The 12,163-nt window shown below is 40.4% G+C and overlaps 1 protein-coding gene across 2 annotated transcripts in view; it reads left to right on the plus strand.

The window, feature by feature from the left end:
• The window catches only part of Papolg (poly(A) polymerase gamma), a 41,239-nt gene extending 30,024 nt beyond the window's left edge, over nt 1-11,215 (plus strand). The window contains exons 20-23 of one of the 2 annotated variants that reach the window (XM_028778063.1): nt 401-466; nt 629-685; nt 2,396-2,515; nt 10,631-11,215. In XM_028778063.1, coding sequence (XP_028633896.1) covers nt 401-466; nt 629-685; nt 2,396-2,494 — 222 coding nt within the window. In that variant the 3' untranslated portion in view covers nt 2,495-2,515; nt 10,631-11,215. Of the gene's footprint in view, nt 1-400; nt 467-628; nt 686-2,395; nt 3,786-10,630 lie in introns of those variants that run through there. The other variant, XM_028778055.1, reaches the window with a different exon arrangement.
• The last annotated feature ends 948 nt before the right edge of the window (nt 11,216-12,163 follow it).

Consider the following 12,163-nt stretch of genomic DNA (forward strand, 5'->3'; position numbering starts at 1 on the left):
TTAAGAAACAACAGTTGTTGTTCATCTCAAATTCAAATCACTGAGGTCTGAAAGTCTACTTGATTGGTTTACATTTCTTGATTTACACAAAAGCTAAGGAGATTAGTGGTGACGGTACTGTTCATACTGTTTCTTCTGTTATGTGATCTCTGCTTCCAGTAGATGGTAATAAAATGTATTTCATTAGAATCTGAGTTGATTTAACCAGAAAGATCACTTCAGCTGCAAAAATTAAGGGAAGCAGTTTAATTCAGTCTCAATTTAGTTGTAGTTAATTGAAGTCTTTAATTGTAATTACTGTAGTTTCTGATGGTAGACTAATGAGTTTCCTGATTTATATAGATGGGTATGGTCTTTGCAGATTCATAATAGCAACTCATTTTTATTGTTTCTATTTTAGTTCATTCAACTTGAATCAGCATTTAAGGAGTCCCGTGCTGCTGAGGATAGGAAAAGAAAACCAATGGTAAATGAGTTGGTATTGTCTCAGAATGTGAGCTTAAAAAGTAGTAGTGTGAGAAGTGCCAGAGGAAGTATTCAGTCTTCATGTCTTGGGTTTTCAAGTAGGAATAAGTGTTGTATACAGAAAGAAAATTTAAACCTGTATTTTTAACTCTTCTGTTTTTAGGATTCAATTGGTGGAGACTCTATGCCCATTCCAACTATTGATACATCACGCAAAAAGGTAACAGATGATAGATAGTATATCTATAGGTAAACACAAATGCAAAAAAATATATTAAGAAACTAAAACTAAATCCAAGTATTTAGAAGATTGAGGCAGGAGGATTGCTTCAAGTTTAAGTCTAGCCTGAGCTACAGAGTAAAACCCTGTCTCTAAGAAACAGAAACCTAGGACCAGAAAAGGGTATGATTATGTCTTGTTCTCAGAGACAAGCAATGTGATTGGTTAGGACTGCAGATGACAGTTCTCAGTGGGCATTCCTCAAAATCTAGAAAAGAGAAAATGGGTTAAGAAGACTCATGACTTACTTAGATTTAAATCTTTCTATTTATCTGTGAACAGTTGTTCACAAGTTTCTTACTAATACCAGAGGTAGCTTTTGTTATATACATAGCTTTCAAATTTTAAGTTATTAGAAATCAAATATATTGTAGGCTGGAGAGATGGCTCAGAGGTTAAGAACACTGACTGCTCTTCCAGAAGTCCTGAGTTCAATTCCCAGCAACCATATGGTGGCTCACAACATCTGTAATGGGACCGATGCCTTCTTCTGATGTGTCTGAAGAGAGCTTTAGTGGACTTGTACTTATATATACATAAAATAAAGAAATCTTAAAAAAAGAAATCAAATATATTTGTATTTTAGAGGAGCCAAATGTAACACTGTATGTAGAGAACACCATTAATGAGCTAAATAGATTCTAGCGTTGAATTTTAAAATCTACTCTTTGAAGAATAACCATTAAAACTAATAAATAGAATATTATTAAGCATGGAAAGCTAAGAAAGGAGCTTTGTACAGAACACTGGAAGCCCTTTTCTGAGACTGTATTTTCATGGCTCCAAAGAGGAAAAGTGCATTTCCTTTTAATCAGCTTTTACCTCGTCAGACCCTTTGAAAACACACTAATATTTCTACAGACAGTGTCAATTACATAACTCATACTGTAAGACTGTTGCAGAAATATATATTAAATATGATAATCCAAGAAAGTATTGGCGTGGATATTAAAATACAAAACAGTGAATGGCATGATTGTACTTTAAAGTATTTCAAGTACGGACAGGGGATGGTGCATGCTTTTACTCCCAGCATCTGAGTTCCAGAACAGCCATAGCTACATAGATAAACCTGTGTTAAAACAAAACAAAAACAAAAAGAAATTAAAGGATAAAGTGTAAGTGAGTAGGATTGTATAACATCTGGTTGGATACATTTTATTGCCCTATTCTATTTTATATGCCTGAACTTTTTACCAATCATTTACTCATTTATTTATGGTTCTCGGGATTAAACCCAGAACTTCATGCATGCCACACAAATGGTCTACCATACATCCTCTGAAGGTGAACTATTGAGAAGGTTTATATTTCTATTACACAATCCAAATGCTAATTGGGGACATAGCTGTCAGGGAGCAGATCTTTCTGTTAGTCCTCACTTTTACTTCAGATTCTTCAGGCTTTCCTCGGCTGTCACCATCACACTGCTGCCGCCTCTACTCCTCCCTACTCCTGCTTCTCAGTTCTGACTGTCTAAAAAACAAATGACCAAGGGCAAAAAATGTACTTAGAATGAGTAGGGGAAGAGGAAGGAGATGTCGAACATACACGTGAGTGGTAGGAGTGGTAGGAGCCATTATGAGAGGGTGTGTGTGTGAGAGAGAGAGCATGTGCATTCACATACTTTTTTGTCTTTCTTTGAAATAGAGACTACCCAGTAAAGAACTGCCAGATTCATCATCTCCAGTTCCAGCAAACAACATCCGAGTCATCAAAAACTCGATCCGCCTGACCCTTAATAGGTAATAGCAGTGCCTCTTCACTTAGGTGAGCATGCAGAGATGCAGTACATTGATGGCAGCCAGTCTTCAAAGTAGAACCAGCTGCCATACAAATAGGTGACAGGGACAGTCGCCAGCCTAATGACCTTGGAGTGGTTTTTGAACTCTCACACTTGAACCCTGAGATGACGTAGCATTCTCTCACTGATTGCCACACACACTCTGAGGACACCTGCTAGTAAACGTCACCTACAATATTATGGCTTTTCATTTTGAGGTTTTACTGCCTTAACTTTTGATGTTTGTTTCTCTGTTATGGGAACCAGTTCTTAGCCACTTGGACTCTGATAAAAACAAGTCCTGAACTGTTTTTTCTTTTTCTTTGTTTAAGTCTTATGTTGTAATCATTGTATAGAGCTGAAAAAGTTAAAAACACCAACAAAAAAAAACCCCTTGTCTTGTAATTTTCCAAATGTTTATGTGTTTACTTTAGCATTGACGCCACTTTGTGAAACCCAAGATTAATGAATGTGAGATATCTTTTCTGCTTCCTTCATTTGTGTAGATATCTATTTTGTTTATTTAAATTATTTTTTTCCAAACTGGCACATAAATACTTAAACTATTTTTTGTGTTTTTGTCCAAATGTTGCATAGTTACCACGGAGGATTAGTCCAGTGACTACACAAGAGTTGGGCACCATAAATGTTTTGCCTCCCATGGAGGCCTTCAAAATGCATCTTTATTAAAAATCAAACTACAACCAGGATACTGAAAGTCAGTATATGAATGGTGAAATTGTTACATATCTTACTATCTCATGACATTCTTGTTAGTTGATTGGTATTTTTTACAGAGGAAGAATTCATTCTACCATCAATGATAAGATCCCTTTAAGTATAGCAGACTTGTATTTTTGAAGTATAAAAGTAACTCAGCATGATAATCCCTCACCATAACTTCCCAGTCACCAACAGTTTCTTCATGGGTTAGGCATGCAGAAATAAGCAGTGGATTTTATTGAAACCTCAAGGCATTTTTGAATGACATTGTTACCAACCATTAATTGGCTCAGGACCTTTGTAGTTTTTATTTAACTATATGAGTTGTCTTTTTTTACACTGCTTTTTTCAGTGCATTTCCTAATATTTTTTAAGTTTCATGAATGCATGCTCAGTTTATTAAAAATCCACAACCATGTAATTCTTGTAATCTGTTGACTCCGTGTTTTGTAAATGAAGTCGTATGTATTTTCAGAGTATTTTTGTATGTACTGTAAGATATCATCTTTTCAAAGAGAAACTTTAAAACCTTTACTGTCTGTCTTTAATTTTTTAAATACACCTAATTAATATATTTTAAATGGACTGCAGACTCCTAGGCAGGAGTGCTGTGCACACCACCTTCAGCTGTCACTCAGTGCTCAGCAGTGCAGAGCCGGGGGTGGGGGGGCGGTGTACACTGAGTATGCAGGAGACAACCTGGCTGTGCACTCCGTAGAACACATGCGGAGCCACAGTCAGTGGAGGAATAGCAATCCACTTTCACTTGCAAACCTTTACCACCCATTTTAAACTCTTTAGGTTAGATTGTCAGAGTGCTGTATTCTCCCTCTCCTGATCTGTGGGTGTCTGAAAGGCAGGTTCTAGTGTTTAATGTATACAAAAGAAAAATGAAAAAACCTGCTGCAAGCAAACAGCAAGGGCTGAAAAAGCAAGGCTGTCCTGCTACTCAAAGGCCATGGGGAGTCTCAGCTTCCTTAGCAAACTCATTTTCAAAGTTAGACGTTCCTTGGATCTAAATGTTTGGGACTTGTTCTTCGCATACCCTTGTGTGTGAAGTTGGATGGTTATGAGAGGACTGTCACCTGACTATGAACCTGCGGAGATGACTTGGTGGGGGACCTAATTAAATCTTAGGTCTGAGAAAGAAGCCTAGTCTGGCACTATAGTAGTTTTGTTCTTAGGCCAAGGGCCCATTCAGCATGGTCAGCTGAGGAATTAGATCGGGTTGATATGGTGGGTTATTCAAAAGTGAAAGCTTCCTGCCCTGACTGGTAGGGAAAACGTCATACACTTTGTTACCATTGTAGGGGTATCTGGACTGATTCCAAGTAAGTAAAAAGGTATGGGATTCAATGTTGTGTTTCCTGGCTGTTTTCAAGTGCGTAACTATAGCTAGAGATGTATTCTACAAGGCCAAGTAACCTGCAGCACCTAGACAAATGTTCATTTTCCTAAGGTACTGGACTTTAATCTGCACATTTTTCAGTGACTGCTCTGGAGACTAACAAAGGAAAACATTCCTGCAAGCTTCAGCTTTGAGAATTTAACCAATTTGAGGTAGAAAATACTTGGTTTAACTTCTTTTAAAACTGGGAGAAGAATTAATTTTTAAAGTTTACTGATGCTTAAAATAAGACTAATTTTCTCTGAAGACAGCCCTTCAGTAGTGTTAGTAAAATGCTTACTAATTTTGCAATTAAATGAAAATGGACAGTGTCTAGCGGGCCAACATCTTTTCCACAGCATCTCCCAAGATCTCATTTTGTAACCCTGGCCGGCCTGAAACTTGCTATATATACATCATGCTGGCTTACAGATTTGGGTGATCCTCTTTCCTCAGTACCTGGCTTGTCTCTTGGTTTTAAAATGGAAATTTCTAGCTTGAGGGTCATGAGTACCTGAGAATCCTTTGGAATTGTGTATAAGGTGGATTTTGTGGATTTTTTTCAGTCAAGGGAAGTTAGCTTTCATTGGTTTCTCAGACTAGTCCATGCCCTCCAAAAGGAGGCTGGCGGTGGAAACTACCAGGATTGAACAGTCCTAGAATATTTATAATTTACTCCATTTGATTTTTCTGCCATAGATTTCTAAATGCAATGTGTCTCTTTAACAAGGTGGGCTGGGGGGGGGCTCAGAAATACTATGTTCATTAGGTATTTTATATACTCCAGGTGAAACTTAATGTGGTTGGTATTTAGAGAACTGTTTACCATCAACTTTCCTATGCTAACTTAGATTCATTGTCAAGGTCACTCAGAATAGAGTGGCTTAGAAAAAGATAGAAAAGGATAGTAGCTTCAAGAGGACAGAAGAATAAAGATCCAAATCCTTTGAGTTCCATGCATTAAAGTTCTCACTTCCTCCTCCAAGTTTGTAGTTCAGGCCAGAACACAGGAAACATACAAATAAATATAAATGCTTTAGTTTTTTTACATATATATTTTATATAAATAATGTTTAAATCAATAACTACCTAGTAAATCACACAAAACTTAGGATTTGTGCAAATGATTGAAGGAAATCAATGTCAGTAATGACAATTTTCCTTAGGATTTTCTAAGGGAATTATATAAGGTCTTTTCCAAGTTTTCTATTTTAGAAATAATCTAATAATTTTGTATTTGAAGTTAATTGAACACTAGATTATCAAATTTGTTAAACTTATTTTTGATCTTGTGACTGTGGGTGTGTAATGTGAGTGTGGCACCCACAGAAGCCAGAAGAAGACCTCTGAAGCTGAAGTGATAGGCTGTTTTAAGCTGTCCAACATGGACGCTGAGAACCAGACTTAGGTCCTCTGGGAGAACAGACAGAATTCTTCACTGCTGAATCATCTCTCCAGCTTCTAAATTTGTTACTATTTTAAACTTATTGAATTTTTGAAAAGACCCATATAGCATATCTTTGATGTACATGGTGCTACATCGCGCCAGTGTTCTGGAAAATGGCTGCAGCTGCTGCTTTTTTCTCAATAGTTGTGTGGTACGTGTTAGTTTTGTCTTATTTTATAATTGTACACATGAGTTTCATTTGTCTGGAATAAGTAATCTAATAAACTTTCTTTGATATATAGGTGATGTCTGAGTGATATTATTTGGGAGTATTGTAGAACTGCCAGAAGACTATATACTTATTTCTTAACCCGACAGCAGTCCAGTCATTTATGACTCAGGTTGTTTATGATAGAAAATAGTATCTCCTAGCTACTTAATAGGAAAGCAAAGCTCAGACTCAACTTGACTCACACACAACCACTTATTAGCAATATTTAGTAGCAAGCTGTAATTGCAAATATGATCTAAATTTAAAGAAGTGCCAGCTTCCTGTCCTTTTGGGTGGCCTTCTGCATACTTTCATCAAGGGGATACTTGAGGTATCTGTCAGGTTTTGAAGATGCTGTCACTCTTGTCAGCTCTAGGAGCCAGAAGCCTCCAGTTGAAAACAGAAGTATCAGTAATCAGCCTTGAGTACCAGACCTAGAATCACAAGTTACATAAGGAAATTCATATGTTCTTACATCTCCCTGGGTAAAAATTGACAGTATGCATATCTCTATTGTACCTCTTAACAACACTTAAGAGACTCAAACTCATGTAACACTCACTTCACATATTTGTTTACCCTGACTATATAGTTATCACTGCAATAGAAAGTGAACTAACACATGGCCTTTATTCAAGAATCTCTCTGTAGAGGTTGGCTAGGGGTGTGCCCCAGTTGATGGAGTGCATGCCTATCGTGCACTTCTTAAGCAGACCTGGTGGCACACACTTACAATCCTATCACTAGGAAGGTAGAGGCTGGAAGGTGAGAAGTTGAAAGTCATCCTTGGCTATCCACTTCCAGGCCAGCTCAGGATACATCCTTGTCTCATGAGAAAAACAATAGCTCTCCCTTAGAGAAAACTTAGAGGACACTGAAGAAGAAAACACATGCATCTTTGGTTTTGGAGGGAAACAGGTTTGTTTAATTTTAATACAATTACTTTAAAGATAGACTTAATGGACTAAGTGCAAGAAAGCAGAACATTAAAATGTGTTTCTCTACTAGTAACCCATAAAGCATGTTTCATGTAAGTTGATGGCTGTGTATATGCATATATGAATATATCTGCATGTAAAATGTATGTATGTATGTATTCACATAGGAATGTCTTAGATTGGAGAAATAACTTTCCTTACTATTGTAATACCAGTTATTTTTATTGTCTATATTTTTAAAAGTCCTAGTGTGTTGGCGGTGGCGCACACCAGGTTGGTCTACAGAGTGAGTTCCAGGACAGCCAAGGTTGTACAAAGAAACTGTCTCAAAAACAAAGCAAAAGCCAATATGCAACAAAAAAGTATTAATTGGGACATTTTTATATTGGTCAGAGTGTATCAATGCTCAGAGTGGGTCAAGGTTGAACTGAAGAACAATAGTGTGTTAAGATTTGCTCAAGTGGGCTGGAGAGATGGCTCAGTGGTTAAGAGCACTGGCTGCTTTTCCTGAGGACCCTGGTTCAATTTCCAGCACCCACATGGCAGTTCACAACTCCCTGTAACTCCAGGGGATCCAACAGCCTCACACAGACACACATGCAGGCAAAACACAAATGTACGTACTAAGTTATTAAAGATTTGCTCATGTGAGAGACATAAACTCACTCAAATTCCTATTGTACCCATGTATCATACACCCCAACACAGTCCAGAAACTAGATTATAGGGTTCCAGCATTAAAAATTATGTAATTATATTAGTTCTAGACTTTAATTATAACTGTCACTGATTAAGCATTTATCATGGGCCCTTTACAACACTGACAATCCATATGATCCTATAAGGCAGCACTACTATGTTACAAATGAGGAAACTAAGGCCTGAGGAGACAATTTGACCATTTCCAGACACTAACTATTCAGAAGCACACTCCAGAAGTATCTCCAAGATTCACACTGGGGGAACTGACCATTTATTAGGCTTAGAAACGGAGTAAGGCGTTACAAGCAGGAGAGTAGGTAACCTTAAGACAGCCATAATGGGGAACTGGAAGGATGGCTCAGTGGTTAAGAGCACTGGCTGCTCTTCCAAAGGTCCTTAGTTCAATTCCCAGCAACCACATGGTGGCTCACAACCATCTGTAATGGGATCCCCGAAGTCATCTTCTGGTGTGTCTGAAGACAGCTACAGTGTACTCATATACATAAATAAATCTTGGGGAAAAAAAGCCATACTGGAATCCTTGCCAAAGTGTGCATTACCCTTCTGCCATGCTGTAGACTTGAAGCCCCTCTCCCTAGTCCTTCCCAGCACCTTCCTGAGGCCACATGTAATTGGGAAGTAATTGCAAATAATTGGTTGGTAAGGATCCCATAACCCCCAGCCCCCCTGCCTTCCAATCTTCTATGTGGGAACAATGACCAACAGGCCCAGCTGTGATGATCTTTTGCCAAGTGGACACAGCTGAACTCAGGCAGATGCTGAACACCTTGTCACCAAGCCTTTCGGAAAACAGCTTCTGTATTTGTAGGGGAAAAAAGTAGAACTCATGACTTGTTACAAAGCTCACATATATATTACAGCAGGTTAGAGAACATAGCAAATCCACCTGCCCGGCCAGCACAACACCCAGAACATCTGGCTGAGCCGATGTTCCACCAGAGTTTAACATTCTGCAATGTAAACATCTGTATGTTGACATCCTCATTTCTGATCCAACTAGATCTGTAAGCTATGCAGGGGGAGGGTGTCACAGTATAAAGCTACACCCATACCAGCTGCACCTGTATTTCCCTCCTCCCACCTCTCCTGGGCATGAAGCAAGACTGTCTAACCCTGTTTCCAACTCACTTCCTGCTAGAGCTTTATAGCAGTTCAAAGAACTAAATGCAGGTTCTTTCCAAATAGGTTGGTTTCTTGAAATTCACCAACTAGTCAAACATCAGAAAAGTGGGGATTTCTGAACACCACCCACTTGGATGGCAACTGGTATTTAGTAGTTTCAAATATTAAGAAAAGAAAAAAAAAATATCGACCTTGATTAGGCAGTATCTAATCTCCCAGAGCACAGGAAATGAAGGCGATCAAGTCTGATTTGCAGGAGGCCCTGAGGTTGCACAAAGCAGTGGCTCCCCCAGCAAGGCCCACTCACAGCCTGCCTCCGGCCTACCTCTAGCTGAGCACCCAGAGGGAAAGCACCATTAAACTCCCTATAAATTCAGCAAACAATCAGTTGCATCATGGTCAGCAGGTGAGGGGGTGGGGAGAGTGAAGAAGGGAAGAGAGGGTATCATAGGTTTGAGAAGGCTATGCTGTTGGGGCCAGAGGGAATCAGTAGGCAACCAGCCTACTCGCTCCATATATGTTTAGGATGAATGTTCTGTAAACTAGACAGTATTGGAAGGACTAGTTAAAAGTACTGGATGTGGCTCTGGAGAATGGCTCATCAGTTCAGAGCACTGACTGCACTTGCAGAGGTCCTTAGTTCAACTCTCAGCAACCTCATGGTAGCTCACAATCATCTGTAATGGGCATATGATGCACTCTTCTAGTGTCAGTCTGAAGACAACCACAGTGTACTCATATAAATAGAAAAAAAAAAATCTTAGAGAAAGTACTGGATGTGTTCGGCTGGAAAAGTAATCAGAGCTCCACTTACCATGGATGCTGGAGTGAAAGAGAGGCCCAGAGGTAACGACGAAAGAGATGAAAGAGGAAACCAAGCTGGCAAAACGAGTTTTGAGAGGTTTTTGAGGGGGTTGGGGGTGGGGGAGATGGGTTCTGCCAACATAATACATGAGGGAAGCGTGGAAGATGATGTGCGCCTTTCTTAGGCATCACTGCCGTCACTAAGCAACACCAGAGGCGCCTGGGAAGAGAGGTTCCGGACTTCAGATTGGTGGTGTTTAATCAGCGCTACATGGCAAGTCCATGTGGTAATACGTGACAGGTCAGAAGACATGCTGGTCGAAGCCTCTAGATTTCACCACCAGCCACTATACTGTGCGGGCTTCCCAGCTCCAGGAAAAGGGTTCTGTTGAAAAAACTCTTAGCTGGTTGAACACTCATTGCAACCCACAGCCAAAGTAGGTTTACTTAATTGGCCATTTTGGGGAGTGGCGCATGCCCAGACCTGACCCTGGCCTTTCTCATTAGTCTTCTGGTCACGCCCCTCGGCACCTCTCTGGACTTGCCAGATGGGCTGGATTGTGGAGCAAGCCCATCTGAAGCTGACCCAAAACCATGTCTCCGATCAAGTCTATGTCAGTAATTGAATGTGGATCTTTGCCTCCTACAAACTGAGGGGCAGAAAAGAAAAAGTTAAGTCTTGATCTCTAGAGTGCTCCCCTACATTAGCATATGCTAATCTGCTGTACTCTTTTGCATTCTATGCAGGCTATGAGAGGAGAACAGAGAGACTTGTCCCTGAAGCTGAGGGAGAACATATCAGCAAGTGTCCAAGGGCTGGGATCTGGGTGCCACTGTGTCACTGCAGCCTTAAAGGGCACAGCGGTAGATGCTGTAAGGAGGACCCAGGGTCAAGAACACACATTCTGCAGAAAATGCCTTTGCTCTAATCATCAAGGTTATTGACCTGTGAACCTGGACTCAGCTGGACCAGAGAACATCTCTGCAGCCCAGTGAGAACCAAAGCTCAATGGATTTGCCTAGCAGAGATCCCAAGGGGAGCTAGGCTTGGCACACTTCTGGCCAAAGGAGATGTAGCAGTTAATCTTCATGACTGGATTTAGGATCACGATAGAAGCACACCCCTGAGTGTGCCTGTGAGCCTGCTTCCAAAAAGTTTAACTGAAGAAGGAAGATCCACCCTGGATATGGGTAGCATTAATCCCAGGGACTGAGTGAGGAGAGAGAGCTGGCTGAGCACTGAGGATCACTGCTCTGCTTCCTGACTGTTGAGGCAACTGTACCAGCCATCCCAAACTCCTGCTACCTTGTCTGCACAGAAGTCAAAATAAACCCATCCTTAAGTGGTTTTTGTTTTTGTTTGGTTTGGGTTTTTGTTTGTTTGTTTGTTTTTCTGGTCAGATATTTAGTCTCAACAACAAGAAAAGAAGTTATTACAGGAGGATACTCAACAGTTACTGAGATTTATTCCCTGCCAGCTCAGGAAGTTGACTTACAGTCAAGAAGACTGTTATTTCCTTCACATCAGAGTTGGAAAACTAAAATTCCCAGCTGCAGTAACATTTACAAAACAAACTTGCTAGGGTGGTACAGGGGAGGGCAGAAGCCATGAAGCATGGGACAGCCAGCAATCTCAGACACTGGGTAGGTGAAAGAACACAATCATCCTGGCAGTAACAAAGAGACTCTGAGACATTGTGCTCTGTAGAATCCCTGTGGCCATTAAGTCCTGAAGCAATGGTCCCTAAAGGACAAGAATTTCCCCCAGGAATCCCATACTTTGAGGAGAAAAAATGGCTGAAGACTGGTACCCACTTGCCAGAGGAGGAATTTGGTTCCGAGGAAGACATTTCCCTGAGTTCTCACAATTTACCACCTTGCAGGAGAGACAGCCTGAAGCCCAGACAGCCATAGGCAGTACCACCACCCTTCAGCAGGATGGCCTGTCTCATGCTAAGCATAAATCCTTGCATCAGGACCCAGAAAACGGGTGTTGGGGATTTCCTGTCCTTTGTTATTTGCTCCTCTTCCCAATATGGCTACATTGAAAAAACAATCTCTTTTCTATCCTTCTCTGTCACTTGTTTAATTGGCTTATTGAGGACAGCTGGTCAAACTTAGCCCATCAGAGCTGCCAGAGACCTAGCTCTGACCCTACAACTCCAGTGACTGGGGAAGTTGAAAAGATGAAGTTAAAACTGTTGAGACAAGAGCGTGAGGAGCACCTGCATGCTGCAGAGGGCAGGGTAAGGTGAGCATACAGACTAAAGCATCAGCAGT

The sequence above is a fragment of the Grammomys surdaster genome, unplaced genomic scaffold, assembly GCF_004785775.1.
Source record: "Grammomys surdaster isolate TR1022 unplaced genomic scaffold, NIH_TR_1.0 67, whole genome shotgun sequence".
Lineage (NCBI taxonomy): Eukaryota > Metazoa > Chordata > Mammalia > Rodentia > Muridae > Grammomys > Grammomys surdaster.